This window comes from Ictalurus punctatus, chromosome 2 (genome assembly GCF_001660625.3).
Source record: "Ictalurus punctatus breed USDA103 chromosome 2, Coco_2.0, whole genome shotgun sequence".
In the NCBI taxonomy this organism is placed as follows: Eukaryota; Metazoa; Chordata; class Actinopteri; order Siluriformes; family Ictaluridae; genus Ictalurus; species Ictalurus punctatus.
In genome coordinates, this window is record NC_030417.2 from 37400629 (window position 1) to 37420476 (window position 19848).

The following is a 19848-nucleotide window of genomic DNA, read 5'->3' on the forward strand; positions in this document are numbered from 1 at the left end:
CCTTGCTCGCTGACGTTCCTGTTTTTTGAAACGTAGGCTACAGTATGGAATTAGAACTGTATATGTAGGTGAACATACTATATGTTTGTTCAGATATTAAAACCGGCGTTTATGAGATATTTTATTTGTAAAAATGTTTTTGATTTTGTGATTAGAACTGTATATGTAGGTGAACATACTATATGTTTGTTCTTGTATTAAAATCGGAGTTTGTACGTTTTTTTTTTTTTTTTTTTTTTAAAAAGGTAAATTAGTCCCGGATGTCAGTGGATTGTCTCATGCCGGAAGTGCTCTACACGTGCACTTCTTTTTTTTAGTAGGAAATGCGCGCTCGCGCAGGCGGAGTCGAGCTAGCTCAATCTGTACGCGGCTAGCAACACACCAAACGGATTTATTCATTATCGGAGTGGGAATAATTAAATATTAATATTAATATATATAAATATAAAAAAAACAAATAAAAGCGGAATCTACTTTCCTTATAAACGGAGACCTCGATGAGACATTTATTTGTGTATTTATTTTACTGCCGAAAGCAAGTATATCTAGAGAATTTGCACCGATGCTAGCCGGAACCCATACAACATTAACCGCCTGCGAAAGCTAAGCTAACAGGCTAACACGAAATTTACATCCTGACCCGGTCACCGGAGTGAAGTTTTGCTTTTTGTATTTTATCTCTGTGTAACGTTAGGTTCATTTTTATTTTTTATTTTTTTGCCGTGTCGTGCTGTCACTAATTCTAACTGAAAGGCGAGAACAAGGAAAGGGCGCCTCTGCAAACGAAGCTGTGGAGGGGGAAAAGCGGATAACATCCTCACCGGGCGGACGTCGCGCATCCTGCCGGCCTGCGGGTGAGTTTATCCGGTCATGAGCCTCACGCAACGCCGAGGATTAGCGCACAGGCCTGACGCACTGTACGTATAGGGAGTGGACCTCACCTCACAGAAAACTGAAGCTCATTAGTAGGCTTTTAATATTTCTAACTGTTAAGCTATATGTTTTGGCATTATGACACGTTTGAGACGTGTATATTTAATATGTTTAAATATTTAATAAACGATCAGTGGGATGTTGTTGGCATCCTGTCCTGGGCATGACTAATAGGACACCGTTATGGATTTGAGCTAAGCTGGTTAGCATGACAGTTTAAGAAGCAAAAAAATAAATTCTGTTGTAACTGTGCAAGACGTTCAGAAGTCTTTCAGTGTAATGAATTTAGACAAGATGGGACACGACAAGCTCTTGGAAAGCTGATAATCCTCCAAAGTTTGTCCTCCAACCCTGTCCTGCATCGCTTCCTCCACAGGTTCTTTCATTTCTTGGTGTCATTTTTTTGCACAAATTGAAATCTAGCTTTGAGGTCAGCTGGCATGACTTGTGCTTCACATGAGCGTTCATACTTCCCAATAACAAGGTGTCTGATTACAGATTTCTTCCCCCTGAGAGTCACCGAGAAGCTACAGGACATCACTACAAAACGTACAAGTACAAGGACCTGTTATTCCTTTATCGCTTTATAACATCGCACTGAAACAAAACACGCTCACGTGAACACCGAATTACACTTCTAGTCTGTTTTAAATCGTTTGTGAGGATGAGTAGGCGTCGGACTGACATTTAGAGGCTGTAAAAGTTCAGCAGAACAGTTCTTGTGTCGAAACGGGAAGGAAAACGTCATTTGATGTTAATATTATAGGTTCTTCAGAGCCGTGTATTGGTTCTTCAAGGTATGGTCTCCTGAAAGGTTCACTTTGTGGGACTGGAAAAGGTTCTCTTGGCATCGCCTTACTTTGGTTCACCTTACGAAAGGGCTAACTAAGGGTTGTTGTTGTTTTTTGTTTGTTTGTTTTTAGAGAACTTATGATAGCGTGGTTCCTTGTTGCACTGCTGTGAAGAACCATTTGAATTCTTTGAAGTACCAGTAAATAGATGGTTCTCTATAGAACTTGAGTGTAAAAGGTTCTCTGTGGCTTCTGGAACCTTTATTTTTAAGAGTGTAGAAGTTTAAGAAGACGAACAGTAATTTGGGCAAATTTTCTACAATTGTGAGTTCTTCATCACGCCATCCCCGATCGCTGATGATGATGATGTTTCACAGAGATGGAAAAATGATTTAAAACTCAAGAGGTGCTATGACCGGACCCGGACACGTCTCGTCGTTATGGCGACGTGGACGCCAAACCTCGCTTTCCCGCACGGACGTGCGCGACGTTTATGTAACGTGCACGTAAACGAAGTCCGTCTATCGAGTCCGGGATACGTTTAAGCACTTTATTTGCGCTCGGAACGTTTCCTTCAGCGGTCCGTCCAGGATTTTGCGATCGCCGAAACGGACGCAAAATCGAGCAAGCTTGCAATTTTTCGAAAACACAGACGTGTTTCCGCAGGTTCGGGCATTCGGTCAACGCCGTCTTCCGTTCACGTGCGTCGGACACGAGTAACCGCGTAAAGGACTCGTTTACCACGAAACGATCCTGGCGATTCGAGTCGATTTCCACGGAAAAAAAAAAAAAACCTCTGCAAAATCCTGTACGGACCGAGTTATGTTTAATGTTGTCTTTATTTTGTTATTTTTTTATTCTCTCCAGATTGCACCACAACGTTATGAAAAAAATAAAAGCATCTCCCTCAAACCTCTCACGTCACGAAGCACTTCCTCTTCACGTCTCTCAGACAGTTATATTTGCCATGAGGAAGTTGATGAGACAGCTGTTCATGGGGAAATATGAGTTTTAAAAAGCGCATGGATTTTTTTATGGCGCTCGCATGACGTTTTTTTTTTTTAGGGTCAATCGGCACACGCCCCCGCTTTCCATCAAGGACGGCGCCGTCTAGGCTGTCTGATCATCACCGCGCCATGAATCTGAAGGCTGCGTCACACGTTTGACCCATTTAAATATAATTACCACGAGGCGTCGTATACCGGGGCATTTTGCCAGCGATTCCAGAGTTTCACTTACTCGTTGTGTTTTTGTTTTGTTTTTTGAATCCATTTATAGTTACATTTAATGTATCGGATTTGGTTCCTGCTTTCGTTTCCGTTATAGCAGCTACCAACGGTCGTCCCCTAAACAGGCCCTCTTTTTTCCCCTTCGCTCTTCGCTACACGCTTCAAAATATAGGTCCTTTTATGGTTCTTTACAGCACCGTGGGTTCTGTAAAGAACCTTCTTCTCGTCAAGAACCAGGAGTTGAGCTGTATGGTCCTTTGGCGGTTCTTCAGAGCTGTGTGTTGGTTCTACCAGGTGTCATCTCTTTAACAGGTTAAAGTGGAAACCTACGAGGTTCACTTCGTGGGACTGGGAAACGTTCTCTTATCATCACCCTACTTTGGTTCCTTAAAGCACTAACTTATGATAGCATGGTTCCCTTGTTGCACTACTGTGAAGAACCGAGGTTCTCTAAAGAACTCATGTCATTACACTGAAGACTTGGCGTTACACTGGAGACTCCTTCCACAGACGTTAGATAAACGTCAGCTTTAGAGTACGAGGAGCATCCGCTGTCGAATCCAAGCGCCTGAGAACGTGTCGTTTATGGTGCAGCACCGTAAGCGTAGAAGAATCCATCCTCGCTGTGGTCTTATCAGAAGTAACGTGACCTTCTGAAATCCTCAGTGGACCAACCATGATCTAGATTTATCTTGCACAGAGCAGCGCAATAACACTCTAGCGTTACTGACACTTTAACCCAAGGTGTGATTGTTGATGACTCATGGATGTTTCACACCTTTTTGCATGCTAGCGCTATAAAATATGTGTGTGTATATATGTGAATATATATATATATATATATATATATATATATATATATATATATATATATATATATATATATATAGATAGTGTGTGTGTGTGTGTGTGTGTGTATATATACGTTAGGGCTGCAACTAAAGATTATTTTCATAATTCATTAGTCGGCCACACACACTTCTGAAAGCCGTAGGCTTCTCTGAACCTTTTGTTGTTTTTTTTTTGCCTCTCTCCAAACCACCCACTAGTTCTAGTTCTTAACATTTTAAAAATTCAGGCTTCCCTCAAAAAGTGAAGTGAGAGCGAAAAATCACACCGCGGAGTGTGGCGGACATTTTAACATCCGGATATCTGATGACAGACAGACCTGATCCAGTCCGTATTCGCTTCACTCCCACGCGTAGCTGCACGACACCGCCGTCTTCGTGAGGACCGCCGTTCATTAAACCGGCTCCCGGGCCAGCGGACGGACGGCGAGGCGAGGTTAGGAAGTCAAATAAAACCGTTTTCCCGTCGTGTTTGCGAAATATATCCATCGAGCCGGAGCCGGATTTATTATTGTACGCAGAATAATTCCGACCAGAAGATAGAAGTCGTACGGATTTCTAAAAATCAATATGGCGGTAAATTGTTGCGAAATGTTCCGATTTTTTTTTTTTTACAGGTTTAAAAATTAAAAGTCTTTATCAGTGTGTGTTTATTTATTTATTTATTTACTTACTTATAAATAAATTGCGGTCTTTAATTTTTTGTAGATAGTGTGGTATTTCCGTTGCCATGGTTTTAATGTTTCCACTGAGCCAAAACGTATGAGGATATGTTTACAGCAGAAACACAGCTGTAATGGGGTTTAATCGGTCTACACTCAGGGATGTTTCCGTACGTAGGAGGAGTTTCTCTGGAGCTGTGCTGTCATCGTTTTAACGAGTCACCGCTAGCTAGAGAAGAACACCACCACCACTCGGCATCATTACCGAAGTTTGTGGACACCTGACCATCACGTTAATGTCCTTATTGATTGTTCCAGATTTATTCCCTGCGTTGTTCTTATAATAAGCTCCAGTCTTCTGGGAAAGGCTTTCCACTAGATTTTAAACGGGCGTGGCCGTGAGGATTTGTGTTCATTCATCTACAAGAGCGTCAGTGAGGTCGAGGTCAGGCGCTGATGTCGTGTGAGGAGGCTCCAGTTCCAGGTCATCCCGAAGGTGTTCAGTCAGTGGAGTTGAGGTGCAGGAGTCCTTCCAACCTTCTCTTCGCGGAGCTCGTGTTGGTCATGCCGGAGCAGGTCTGGGCTTCTTCGTTCCAGTGAAGAGAATCTGAAACACTCCAGCCTACAGAGACATTTTATGCATTTTATACGAGTTTCACGGCACATCGCAGGGACTTTAAAGTCGCTTTCTACCAGTAACACGATGTGTCAAGTAGTCCTTACGATTTAACACTGTTCTCGTCTCGACACGAAATTACCGTCGCAGCGACGTTTTTCGGCAGTTTTATGTTATCGTCACTGGACCCGCCATCCGTTACGAATCCGAGCGCCTCAAAAACGCCGGCGTACGCTCGTACGAGTCGTCACTGAAAATTTTTTTCACTACTAGAATAGATTTTTTTTTTCTCTCAACGGATGATGCGTGTTAATCAGCACGTCCGATATCGGCGGGCACGTTCCTCCATCGTTTCCAAATACAGCACCGCGTTTTTCATTCTAACGCCGTTTGGTCTGATTTACGAGACAGAACAGGAAGTGTGTCGGGAGCAGCAGCAGCGCACTGAAGTCATACAGTACAAAAACTTCCGTCTCGTAAAAAAACGCCTCCCGCACTTCGGTACGTTCGGACGCATTCGGAGCAGGCTCACGGCTCGTTCTCGGAGAAATCTGTCCTGTAATTCGTTCGAGAAGAGCAGCCTGGTGAGGAATAACGTATACAAATGGAAATATACGGTCGAATATGTCTAATCAGTAAAGGTGCATTAGGTAAGATTAGTCTTTATGTACCTGAACCCTATTGGGTAGCCGGGTTCAACATTTGAATGATCCCCGCCCATGCCCTCTAAGCTCCGCCCCCAGGATCGACAGTGCGCCGTAGAGTACCTAATGGACCAGAAAGTCAGTTTTCCCAAAGGGTTTCTCAGCGACTTGATATTCTGTTGCTAAATTTAAAAAAAAAAGGAGTAAAGGTAGAGTATGAAAAAAGTTGTATATATAATTCCGAGTGAGGATTATAAATCGGACGATAGACCAAATAAAACGTTCGTACGTAATTCTTTTGATTTCGCCGCATCACCGAACGTTCATGTACGTTTGACCAGAACTGTAAAAGGCACATGCATACATTCGCTGCGAGTGTGTGGGAAAACCACTCGCACGCTCTCTCTCTCTCTCTCGCACTGTCGAGATCATGTGACCATGTGGTTAACCCTTGTATAAAATGACCAAAATAGTAATGACTACATTAAGAGCAGGGTTCGTTGTCTGTCTGTCTCCTGTTTCCATATTTTCTTTTAGATTAATTAACGTATGCGATATGACTTGTATGGTTATATAAAATAAAGTTAGTTATTTTTATGATCTATAATATATTGTATATGTAGCGTATTTTATCGTGTATTTTTTTTATTCTTTTTCTTTGCAGAGAGGAGCGATGGCCGAGGTCTCAGCCCTCACCCCTTCTCCTCCGGCGATGGTGGATCAGTCTGTAGCTCCTCCTCCTCCTCCCTCCGCTCCCTCCCTCCCTGCAGTGTCACCTAAACCCGTCGCTCTCCCAAAATCCGCGTTGTATGGAGACCGAGCTGTCATGGCCGCCGCAGCGTTAACGCCCCTGATTAAAGAGACCTCTGTCCCTTTACCGCACTCTGGGGAGGCGACTTCATCTCTACCTGAGAATCCTCCTCCTGTTACAGCTGCCTCGGAAAGCGCTCGTCCTCCTGACCGAGCGAACGAAGGTTTCCTCCCGACGCCCGCGCCTTTAACGCAGCAAAACCTCTCAAAGGAACCACCGGGAGGAGCGGCGATTCCTGAAGCGCCGCCTTTTCCAGCACAAAATCCCACGACACATCTCTCTCTGACCTCAAACATGTCCTCCTCACACACGCCTCCTCGGTCTCCTCCGCCTCTCGCCCCCTTCGACTCGGATCCGTCGTCAGACCCGAAATCCGATCTTCCGTCTCTCGTGGTTCACGATTCGTCGGTGCCGTTCGTAGTGCCGCCCCCTGCTCAATCAGGCCCCGCCCTAGACACGCTGAGCTATCTGGAATCCGCGAGCATGATGTCGGGAACGCTGGACTCTCTGTCGGGCATCGGCGAGGATGGAAGCTCGCTCGGGTCGGACTCGGAGCTCAACGGCCCGGTTTCGAGACGCACGGATAAATACGGCTTCCTCGGAGGAACGCAGTACAGCGAGGGCAAGTGGGTGGAGCCTGAATATTAACAATTACACGCACACACTGTTTTATAAAACACCCCCCAGCTAACCCTCATATTTATAAGTTTGCTTCACACTAACTCACGAAAACGCATTTAAATTGTTTTTTTATTTATTATTCATTGGCTACTTTATACGTCGACTCTCACGATTCCAATCACCATAATCCAAAAAATAGTAAAGATTTGAGTTGATAAAAAGATATTAAAGAATTAACATATTTTACAAAGTGAAAAGTAACTTGCTCAAGTCTTGGACCCCCTCAGGACAGATTTATTTTACAAACAAACTACAAAAAACTGAGGAATAATACAGCAGGGAGCGGTGTGTGTACGGTCTGGAGTGTTATTCCGCTTATACCACCGCGATATGCTAATGATTACAGTGTTTAATTTATTCATGAGCGACGCCTCTGCGTTTTATCTCTGTACTTATTTAATATGGAACCTCCGGTAGACAAATTACTTCCTCTTATCACTCGTTATAGCAGCGATTAACAGTCGTTCTCTTTTTCTCTCTCTCACACTCACCTCTCTCTCTCTCTCTCTCACACACACTCTCTCACTCTCTCTCTCTCTCACTCGCTCTCACACTCTCTCTCTCACTCACTCTCTCTCTCACTCACTCTCTCTCTCTCACTCTCTCTCTCACTCTCTCTCTCTCTCTCTCACTCTCTCACTCGCTCTCACACTCTCTCTCTCTCTCACACTCACCTCTCTCTCTCACACACACTCTCTCTCACTCTCTCACTCGCTCTCACACTCTCTCTCTCTCTCACACTCATCTCTCTCTCTCTCTCACACACACTCTCTCTCTCTCTCTCACTCGCTCTCACACTCTCTCACACACACTCTTTCACTCTCGCTCTTTCTCACTCACCTCTCTCTCTCTCTCACTCTCTTTCTCTCTCACCTCACTCTCTTGCTCTCTCACACTCACCTCTCTCTCTCACTCTCTCACGCTCTCACACTCTCACTCGCTCACACTCACTCTCTCTCTCACTCGCTTGGTCACTCTCTCTCACTCGCTTGGTCACTCTCTCTCACTCGCTTGCTCGCTCTCTCTCTCACTCGCTCTCTCTCTCACTCGCTCTCTCTCTCACTCGCTCTCTCTCTCACTCGCTCTCTCTCTCACTCGCTCTCTCTCTCACTCGCGCTCTCTCTCACTCGCGCTCTCTCTCACTCGCGCTCTCTCTCACTCGCGCTCTCTCTCACTCGCTCTCTCTCTCACTCGCTCTCTCTCTCACTCGCTCTCTCTCTCACTCGCGCTCTCTCTCACTCGCGCTCTCTCTCACTCGCGCTCTCTCTCACTCGCGCTCTCTCTCACTCGCTCTCTGACTCTCTCTTTCTCACTCACTCACTCTCTGACTCTCTCTATCTCACTCGCTGACTCTCTCTCTATCTCTCTCTATCTCTCTCTCTGACTCTCTCTTTCTCACTCTCTCACTCACTCACTGACTCTCTCTCTCTATCTCTTTCTTTCTCTATCTCTCTCTCTGACTCTCTTTCTCACTCTCTCTTTCTCACTCACTCACTGACTCTCTCACTCTCTATTTCTCTCCTCCCTGTCTCCCTTTTTCCATTTCCCCATCTCTCTCCCCCGTCCTTCTTTTCCTTTCCCTGTCTCTCGCTGTCTCGCTCTCTTTCTCTCCCTCTCTCTTTCTCTCTCCTCTCTATCTCTCTCCTCCCTGTCTCCCTTTTTCCATTTCCCCACCCCCCCTCTGTCCTTCTTTTCCTTTCCCTGTCTCTCTCTCCCTCCCTCTCTCTCTCTTTCCATCTCCCTTTCCCTCCCTCTCTCCCCCTTTCCCTTTCTCTTTTTCCATCTCTCTCTCTCTCCCTCCCTCTGTCTGACCCCCCCCCCCCCCCCCCCATCAGTTTTCATGTGCTTTATTGGTGTGACAAATAATTGAACATTGGTATAGCCAAAGCAAGTACAAAGGAAACAGAGGAAGTGTAAAACCAGGAGAAATCGAATAAAAAGGCAAAACTAAATAAAATACTAATAGATTAAAAATCTCTCTCTCTATTAAACACATTTTTAAAATACTTTTATCATTAGTCTTAGATTAAGCGGAGCGTCCACCGTACACGTCTCTGTGAATGATCCGTTACTATAGAAACTAGAACATATAAACTATAGCATAAACCCGTAGTCTGTGTCCGAAATAAAAAACTAAACGCACACTCCACGTCCGATCGGCCGTTTATTACAGAACGGTGAATAATTAATCACTCGTGCATCGTAATGTCCGATCGTCCATTAATAATTTACAGAACAAGGAAGATATCTCCCAAACCACATCCTCTTCACTGTACGCTGTACAGCGGCCATCTTATCAGCCGCAGCTCCAGACCCGAGCGCCGGTCATGTCGAACGTGCCTCCATTCGTTTTCTTTCCTTTAGCTAAATCTTCAGCCCTGTTATGTCACACCCCGTGTAGTGAGCACGTGCAGTGAATCAGCGAATAGGAAGCCGTCTGGGTTTGAGACCGTTGAGGATAGTATCCGAAATCGATAGATTGATCGATAGATACTGTTGATGGATGGATAGATGGATGCATATGTACTACTGATGATGGATAGATCGAGATCGATCGATAGATTGATTGAGTAAAGCATTGAAATGTAGTTATCCTGTAATTTCTGCGTAATATTACGAACGTTTCGTTTTTATAATGCCGGGGGCATGTTTTGGCCACGCCCCTTTCTTCGTCCAGGACGACGGCATATCGGATTGCACCTCACATTGCATCTCGAGCCTGTCTGGGTTGAGATGAAGCAAGTCTGGACAAGTGACGCTTTCTCCAGACCTCAGGGTGTCATCAGGCAATCGCAGAGGCGTTCATGTTGCTATGGCGACCGTAACAAAATAGTGAAATCAGAGGCTTTTTTTTAATACATTTTTTTATCTCTCTCTCTCTCTCTCTCTCTCTCTCTCTTTATTCTATCTCTCATTACGGGTATACCGTAAATGCACGTGTCTTTTACTTTCTCTCGTCTTTTCATCAACACTTCGGTTTATTCGTCGCTCGTTTTTTGGACACTGTTAGCGCCTTTCACACCCATGCGTCTTTTTCTTTCTTTCTTTTCTCGCCATCCGTCTCGGACTTCCTCGTGTTTATTTCTGTTTGTCGCATGGTTCTTTGTGTTGAGCATATTTTCCAAAATCTACTCTCTTTCTGTCTGCCTGCCTGCCTGTCTGTCTGTCTGTCTGCTTTTCTCTCAATCACACCACCCCACCCCCCTCCTTCTCTCTCGTTCACACCGTTCTCTCCCGGTGTGACTCATACAGTGCTGAGTGGTTCTCTGGTTTAGTCATTGCTCACCATATCTCTCTTCCTTTTACTGTCCACATTGTGTCACGTCCACAACCAACGTGTGTGTGTGTGTGTCTCAATCTTGAAACCTGCTTCCTTCCCTTTAATGTTTACTTATTACTTCCTCCATCGGGTACTCGAGCAGAACTGTTCGAACGTGTGCACGATGTACAGTACGCTTTACTCCAGAGGCTTCAGCATGCGTCAGTTAATAATCAATGCATGGCCAAAAGTTTCTGGACACCTGGCTATCACGTACCAGATATAGTCCCCCCTCACCCCTCTTTTTGCTGTTATAACAACCTCCACTCTTCTGCGAAGGCTTTCCACTGGATTTTAGGAGGCCCGGGGTTCAGTTCACCCCAAAGGTGTTTGGTGGTGGGGTTCAGGTCAGGTGTGCACATACTTTTAGCCTTATGAAAGCTTATACGGTAGAATTATTCGTCATTTTAAAACCTCTTCACCTTGATCACTTCAGTATGCAATTCCGTGCTTTATTAAATGTCAGTGATGTTAATGCATATACATAGATGGAGAAGAAAACAAATAAATAAATGCCCCCCCCCCCCCCCCCCCCCTAAACGACGTCATCTTCATCCTTCGTGCATTCGAGCTGCTAGACGGAAAGAAAACGTGGAAGCCTCCATATTTGTCTTTTGTTAGCAAATAAGCTAGCCAGCTAACTCTGAGGTGGAAGCGGTATAGTCAGTGTCACGGATTTCAATCTGTAAGCTGATTGGTCTAACGCAAACACTCATTTAAAGGTAAGATTTGGCATCACTTGCTGATCTCGTGTTTGAGGATAGGCCGTCCCAGAGTTCCTGAGTCGAGGGGGCGTTTTCTTTTGGTATCCTCGAGTCAGAGGTTGTCGATGATGTGCTACGACGTCCAGTCGAATTCAGCATCGATCTCGGATCTTGACCGTTTTGAATCCTCTTTGTGGCAGTGTGGCGGAGCTCAGCGTGGAGGTGGCACGGCACCGAGAGATGAAGTGGTTGGACATGTTCAAAAACTGGGACAAGTGGATCTCTCGACGCTTCCCCAAGGTCTGTTCTGTCTGTTTCCCAGAAAAATAAAATCACAAATAACCATGGGTTAGGAGACGCGATGATGATGATTGATTAATTAATTAATTTATTTATTTATTTATATTCACGATCGTCACGTCCAAAATTGCTCGATTTTTTTTTTTTTTGCTCCGGCTTTTTCTCCCCTTCACAATTTGTAGTGAATCCCCGGGAGTTTTTTGATCCTCGTAATCGCACGAAATTGTTCTGCACGCTTCTTTAGTAAACGAGACCTTTCAGGTGTACTCGTGTTCAAGGAGGGCTCTGACTGAATGCGTGGCGTGATGACGTCACGTGACGCGTCTCGAGCCAAATCTGCAAGCTCCTCCTAATATTGCGGCGTATACAGTATCACACAATATATAACTATTAATTATGTATATAATATTACGTATACAATATAATAATACTCAATTATTTAGCTTTATTTATTTATTTATTTTAACACAGCATAATTCCCATAGTTCCATTTGTGTTACTCCAGAGTTCTGATGACTTTTATTATTCTAAAAATGGGGAAAATAAATAAATAATGAGTGTGTGTACACTTTTGACCGGTAGTGTAATGTCAAATCATCAGTATATCCTTTAGTGTCTCTTAAAGAAATACAGTGAGTGTGTGTGTGTGTGTAGGTGAAGCTGCGCTGTAGGAAGGGAATTCCATCGTCTCTGAGATCTCGAGCCTGGCAGCTTCTCTCCAACAGCGAGGAGCTTCTGATGGCGAACATCGGCAAGTTCGAGGTACAGCCACGAAAACTCTGGTTTGCTCATTAAGGGATGGATTCATACGGTGAAATTCTATATCCCGAATCGCTATATTTCTTTTAAAGCTACATCGAGACAACGTCCGTTCTAAAAAGCTCTAAACGAATCGTCAGACCTCGACAGTGACTCGTAATTATCCGATAAGATGTCCCATTTAAATCTATGAAACATGCTACTCTAGCACGCCGATGGAATCTTCCGTGATGGATCATCCCGATCGAGCGGCTCATCTCGAACTTCTTCACATGCTCGAGTAGCACGTATATGTTGCCATCGAGCAATCCGAGCGTCGCCTTACAAAGGAATTAACTCTGGAGCAACTCGCATTAAATCTGTGTCTCTGACATTTTTGCGCTTTTTTTTTCTTTTCCGTTTCCCCTCTGTCTTTAGGAACTGGAGAGAGAGCCCGGAGATCCGAAGTGGCTGGATATCATCGAGAAGGACTTACACCGTCAGTTTCCCTTCCACGAGATGTTCGCTGCTCGAGGAGGCCACGGGTAAATAACCGTCTGCTCATAATCAACACTGCGCGTGTGTGTGTGTGTGTCTCTGTGAGAATTGTGTGTGTTCAGATGAGTGCACAGTTCAGTAGGAAGTCTTTCAAAAAACAACAACAACAAAACCACTTGAGAGAGATTAATCAGGGCTGGGGATTTATCATGGAAAAGACTTGATGTGGACAGACAGATGGATACGTAGACTGGTGGGTCGATAGAGAGACGAGGACAGATACACCGAAGGAGACAGAGACACAGTTAGACTGATAGAGAGAGAGACAGATACACCGAAGGAGACAGAGACACAGTTAGACTGATACAGAGAGAGAGACAGATACACCGAAGGAGACAGAGACACAGACTGATACAGAGACAGACAGATACACCGAAGGAGACAGAGACACAGACTGATACAGAGAGAGACAGACAGATACACTGAAGGATACAGAGACACAGATAGACTGATACTGAGAGAGACAGACAGATACACTGAAGGAGACAGAGACACAGATAGACTGATACTGAGAGAGACAGACAGATACACCGAAGGAGACAGAGACACAGATAGACTGATACAGAGAGAGTCAGACAGATACACCGAAGGATACAGGGACACAGACAGACGGATACAGAGAGAGACAGACAGATACACTGAAGGATACAGAGACACAGACAGACTGATGCAGAGAGAGACAGACAGATACACTGAAGGATACAGAGACACAGACTGATACAGAGAGAGACAGACAGATACACCGAAGGATACAGAGACACAGACAGACGGATACAGAGAGAGACAGACAGATACACCGAAGGATACAGGGACACAGATAGACTGATACAGAGAGAGACAGACAGATACACCGAAGGATACAGAGACACAGACAGACGGATACAGAGAGAGAGAGACAGATACACCGAAGGATACAGAGACACAGACAGACGGATACAGAGAGAGAGAGACAGATACACCGAAGGAGACAGAGACACAGATAGACTGATACAGAGAGAGACAGATACACTGAAGGATACAGGGACACAGATAGACGGATACAGAGAGAGACAGACAGATACACTGAAGGATACAGAGACACAGACTGATACAGAGAGAGACAGACAGATACACTGAAGGATACAGGGACACAGATAGACTGGTACAGAGAGAGACAGACAGATACACTGAAGGATACAGAGACACAGACAGACGGATACAGAGAGAGACAGACAGATACACCGAAGGAGACAGAGACACAGATAGACTGATACAGAGTGAGACAGACAGATACACCGAAGGATACAGAGAAGCGGACTGATTGAGAGAGACACAAAGACGGATTTATACAGAGACACACAGACAAATAAAACATATATATTTGAAATCTTGCCCTATTTATAACGTCATGAGACGACGCCTTTTATCAGGTCAAACCTCGAAAGACTCGTTCCGTCAGACGGACCCGGAGAAACTTTTACGATTTTATTTAAATCGCGAGTGTAAATGTAAAGAATCTCGTGTTGTACGGAAACGTCCGGCTTTTTAAGCTGAATTATATCCTGAGCTTTTATGAGATTTTATTTGCTTAATTTTTGAATTACCCGTCACACTTCTATTGCGAACGAATTTTGCTTCTTTGATGTCTGATAATCGCCCGTATTCGCCGTGGATTTTTTTTTTTATATTCGTACCTGTATTCGCCGGTTTTAGTACATGATTAAATGTATTTTTTATTCCGAGTCCCTGCAGCCTGATTTCATTTGGTTAAAGCAAAAATGAGAAGTATGCAGTGTTTCCCGTTTACCTCAAGTGTTCTCGATGCTTCAAACGAATGTAATTAAAGTTCAACATTGTGCAAAATTGTGTGTGTGTTCAGCCAGCAGGATCTGTACCGTATACTGAAGGCTTACACCGTGTATCGGCCGGATGAAGGCTACTGTCAAGCCCAGGCTCCTGTGGCTGCGGTCCTGCTGATGCACATGCCTGCAGAGGTGTGTGTGTGTGTGTGTGTGTGTGTGTGTGTGTTTGGTTACTCTTTCTTAAGACCTTTCTTTCCTGGACCATACAAGTATGTAGAATGTATCTGCTCATGTGAAAAAGACTTTTGTGTAAGTCCCTTTAACATAGCAGCCATTTTTTAAATTTTGTTTTTGTCCCGTTAGCGTTGCCTAATTCAGTGCTGATCTCTCTCTCTCTCTCTCTCTCTCTCTCTCTCTCTCTCTCTCTCTCTCTCTCTCTCTCTCTTATACGTATATATGCTGTAATGAACCCTTACTTTATTAAGTATCCTCGAGCGCTGCATCTGAGCAGTCTGCTACAGCGGTAATATTGCGTATACGCATCACTTCTGCATGTAATAAAGGAGACAGGAAGCCGGTTGCTGTAAATAGCTCTCACACCGATGGAGATCATGTTATCTGATGATACTCTTGACTGAAATGTCCAGCGTGTGGTTTAACAGATTTGATAATTTATTTATTTAATTATTTTTTTTTACATTTCTCAGCAAGCGTTTTGGTGTCTGGTTCAGATCTGTGAGAAATACCTGCCCGGCTACTACAGCGCTGGACTGGTGAGGATGAATCATATTTTCAGCCGTCATAAATCCTCTAATGAAAACGAACCCCGTTTTATTCGTATTGTTTTATTTGTTGTTTTTTTTTATTATCCAAGAATCTGTCGTTCAGAAGCCGTGAGACTAGGGATCAATACATTTACCATAAAAATAAAGAAAATGCTGCCGTTTGTTTATTTTTTCTTCTCCTCCAGGAAGCAATCCAGCTTGACGGAGAGATTTTCTTCTCTCTGCTGAGGCGCGTGTGCCCCATGGCCTACCGCCATCTGAAGAAGTTTAAGATCGACCCCATCCTGTACATGACCGAGTGGTTCATGTGCATCTTTTCCCGCACGCTACCGTGGTCCTGCGTCCTCCGCGTCTGGGACATGTTCTTCTGCGAAGGTGAGACGGAAGGAGGAGGGGAGGAAAAAAAAAGAGAGAGAGAGAAGGAGAGAGAGAGATGCGATGTGATAATGCATGTCGTCGGGAGGGGGGAAAAAATACAAATTCAGTGCATCTCTGGCTTTAAAATGGCAAAAATGTTTATTTTTTTTTTACCATTTAGATTTACACTAAGGTCATTTTGGTGGCTTAGTGGTTAAGGCACTGGGTTACCGATCAGAAGGTCAGGAGTTCAAGCCCCAACACCACCAAGCTGCCACTGTCGGGGCTTTAATCAAAGGGCTCTGTCTCATGGCTGACCCTGTGCTCAGACCCCCAACTTCCCAGGATATGCAAAGAGAAGAATTTAACTGTATTGTGTATGTAACCAATAAAGGCTTTCTCCTCCTCCTTCTTCTTCACCTTCACCTTCACACACAACGGCGATGGATGAACCCATTTTGCAAACCTGCATGCACGAAAGTCACACTTGCGTAAACAATCCGTGGTTCAGAAAGTATTCACCTGTGTGAATTATGAATCACGCCCCTGAACGAGCCTAGAATCGGTCTGTCGCGAGCGTGGACTCGAGGATTCGGACCGATGTACTAAAGCTGCGTCCGCGTAAGAGGAGTGCGTTTCCTCCTCATGTAAAAGATAAGAATAAAGGATGTGTGTATATCCGAATGCGGCGTGCTGTCTCGAGGTAGCGATGTATATCGAACAGCAGAAAGTCATGTCCGGGTTGCGGTGCTGTAGGAAAATAATCAACAGTGAAGTGGTGTTCTGAAGATGCGCACACACAACCGGTGCTTCAGAAGATCGCAGGATACACAAGGCGGCCATTTTCCCACATGTATCCGTAGTTAAGACGTTTATATTAATCGGTCTGCTTACTAACTTGTAGTGTGTGTGTGTGTGTGTGTGTGTGTGCAGGGGTGAAGATCGTGTTCCGTGTGGGTCTGGTCTTACTGAAGCAGATGCTGGGTTCTGTGGATAAACTGCGGGAGGTACAGGGAATGTACGAGACCATGGAGCGCCTGAGGAACATCTCACCGGACAGCATCAGAGAGGAAATGCTGGTTCAAGAGGTCGCTACACACACACGCACAAATTTTTACACTTCAGCCAGGCGTAAGCTTAAATTCACAATTAGTAAGCCATCTATTTCAACCTTGTGCGTATGCTGAGCAGGTTTTTACATAGAATTGGTCCTAAGCTCCGCCTCTTTTTCTTAAAAAAAGAATATGTATCTGCTCCGCACCAGTTAGTGTCTGAAACTTGTTCTCAGCAGACATGTCGTCTTGTTTCTAGGAAATGCCCTGCTCCAGGATATAGACTTCTGGACGGGGGTGTTTTCGTGTGTGTTGGAGTTCATCATCTGTACACAGATAACGTAACTAAAGTGTTCTGTCTTCCTTTTCCTCCGACAGGTCACGGTCGTCCCTGTAACCGAGGCTTTGATCGAGAGGGAGTGCGCCGTCCAGGTGAAGAAGTGGCGCGAGTCTCGCGGTGCCCTGACACACCAGCCGGGCCGCAGGCTTCACGGCACGCGGGACATCCACGAGCAAAAGCGCCGCGCCGCCGCCATCAGTTCCGGGGGAAGCCTGTCCTTCCTGGGCAGCTCCATGTCCTCTCCTCCGCCCGGCCCCCTGCGCTCCTCTTCCAGCCTCCTCTCTCTTCCCGGTTTCCGGAAATCCAAAAATCCGTTCTCTTACGGTAAAAAAAGCTCCTTTTCTGCGGAAACGCAGGTGTTTGGAGGCGGGACTCCTATAATGATAACCTCGTCTGGGCCACCACGCCCACCTGTTTCTGCCGCGGCCCCGCCCGCAGGAGGTGCAGGAGCGCAGAGGCCTAGTCCTTTAGTGGCGAAACCCCCAACGGCACCAAAATCTCCAGTGTCAAATTCTGGGCCAGAATTAACACCGGACGCCACATCGGCGCCGAAATCTGAACCGGAACCGACGTCGGCGCCGAAATCTGGACCAGAACCCCCATCGGCGCCGAAATCTGAACCGGAACCGACGCCATCGCCGAAGTCTGAACCGACCCCGGCGCCAAAATCTGAACCGGAACCTGCACCGGAATCTGCAACAAAACCCACATCAGAACCAGCATCAGTGTCGAAATCCAGTGAGGAACCCGCTCGTCCGTCGATCCCGAACCAACTCCAGCCCCCCAGAGTAGTCTCGGAACAAGTCACGCCCACGATCCCGTCTCCCACGGCCAACAACGTGCCTCTGCCTCTCTGCGAGGACGAGGGCAAGAAGAAGAAGAAGAAGAGCAAGGAGGAGAAGAAGAAGGAGAAGGAGGAGGAGAAGCTGAAGGCGCGAGAGAAGAAGGAACGCGATAAGGCGGAGAAGGAGAAGGCGAGGAAGGAGAAGGAGAGGGCCGAGAAGGAGAAGGAGAAGGCCGAGAAGGAGAAGGCCGAGAAGAAGAAGGAGAAAGGCGGCAAAAAGAAGGACAAGGCCGCAAGCGCCGAGGCGGAGGAGAAGAACGGAGCCGCGGCAGCCAAACACGCGGCCTAGCTTTCTGAACTAAAAAGGCGAATAGAGCACAAAGGAAGGGAGGATTTACATCTTAAAGAGAATTGGATCACGTTTTATGGCTCTGAATCCTCTCATTTACATTCACATCCATTAGAAGAGATATTAAAACGCGCGCACCTGCACACAGTCAGTCTGTACATAGATCAATAGGTCGTTATTTAGTAAGACGTCCAACCATAAAACATTCATCCGATCCCTCTAAATCGGACAGCGACCCCTAATAGACGTTGTCCTCGCCGTAGACTTAACAACGAGCCCGTATTTATGAACATGTCTGTTAGCGTGTGCTTGTGTGTGTTTACATGTCCGTGTAGTGTAGTGTCGCTGTCCGGTGTTCCTGACTTGACCCGTAGGAGGCGCTCTTTTTCATCCTTCAGGAAGAAATGGAAAGAGAGGGGAAAAAAAAAAAAAAAGAACCCAGTGTCTGGTTTGGCCACTAGAGGGACTCGAAGAGCAGACTGAACTGAAACTGGACTGAGGTTTGTTAGAAATGGTACTGCGGTCAGAATAGCGTCATCCTAGCCAACTGAAACTCTTCGGCCGTCTTCTTAATCTTCATATCTTAAGTCATTATGCCTGCTCGCTCTGTTTCTATTTCAGCTCTCTGATTGTCTGTGTGTGTGTGTGTGTGTGTGTGTGTGTGTGTGTGTGTGTCCCTCTGCTTTTGAAGACGGGACTAAGGCTGGGCGATACAACCAAAAGGTTTCATAATCATGATACGTGAACTGCCCTCAAAAATCTGCAGAAAATCTCTCTTGAATGTCTACAAGAAGCAGGATCTCTTCACAGCTCCGGTTATAGACTCCCCGGTTCGAACCCGAGCTCGGGTGAAGAGGTTTTTTTTTTGTTTTTTTTTTTAAATACACGTTTTACAACGTTCTTTCCATGTACGTTCCTTCCAGGTTTTTCTCCGACCTCCTAAAGAACCCCATACTGATACACAAACTTGACCTTAGGTGTGAGGTTTTAAAGACCAACTGCAAACTGTTACCAGGAAACAATTAGCTTCCAGTTCGATTGAATTGTTATTTTTTTCAAAGGGGGGGGGGGGGGGGGGGGGGGGGGGGAACGATATCGCATGAACGAAGGTACGTCGTGAAATAACTTCTCAGTATATCGATGCATCACGTCACATCGCTCAGCCCTAGATCCTGTTATATATGTTTTATATATTTGTTTCTCGGTCATACTTTTTTTTTTTTCTTCCTCTATATATATATATAATTTCTCTCATTCCTGTGTTTCCTCTCTCGATCTCTCGCTTCGTCTCTCCTCGGCTCTCGTTAACCCTGATCCCGTTTCCCTCTCTGTTTAATGGTGAACTGGAATCTCGACACGATACCCGGCAGAGTAAACAGAAAAGGCGTAATGGTGGGGAGATTTAAATGTGTGAACTTGACTCGGTTTGTTAAACCTGCTTGGACTTTCACCTCAGATTCATATTTATTTGCTTGTTAATGAAGGAATTAGTCTGTTTGCACTGAACCCTCTTTATTATGATGATGATGATGATGATGATGATTTATTTAGTTTTTGTTTTTGTCC

At 45.3% G+C, this 19848-nt stretch overlaps 1 protein-coding gene across 1 annotated transcript; it reads left to right on the forward strand.

The window, feature by feature from the left end:
- The first annotated feature begins 348 nt into the window (after window positions 1-348).
- On the forward strand, window positions 349-19349 carry LOC108275965 (TBC1 domain family member 10A). Its single transcript, XM_017487159.3, has 10 exons — window positions 349-854; window positions 6388-7160; window positions 11439-11538; window positions 12193-12300; window positions 12715-12821; window positions 14693-14807; window positions 15323-15388; window positions 15586-15775; window positions 16691-16845; window positions 17188-19349. The coding sequence occupies exons 2-10, from the start codon at window positions 6397-6399 to the stop codon at window positions 18280-18282; spliced, it is 2700 nt and encodes an 899-aa protein (XP_017342648.1). The 5' UTR covers window positions 349-854; window positions 6388-6396; the 3' UTR covers window positions 18283-19349.
- Window positions 19350-19848: the final 499 nt, after the last annotated feature.

What these genes read in the sequence shown, in the direction of transcription:
- LOC108275965 (XM_017487159.3), top strand. Translation starts at nt 6,397, where the DNA reads ATGGCCGAGGTCTCAGCCCTCACCCCTTCTCCTCCGGCGATGGTGGAT. An exon ending in GCTGCTCGAGGAGGCCACGG is followed by an intron (nt 12,822 to 14,692) that starts GTAAATAACCGT and finishes GTGTGTGTTCAG; the next exon opens with CCAGCAGGATCTGTACCGTA. An exon ending in GCTACTACAGCGCTGGACTG is followed by an intron (nt 15,389 to 15,585) that starts GTGAGGATGAAT and finishes CTTCTCCTCCAG; the next exon opens with GAAGCAATCCAGCTTGACGG.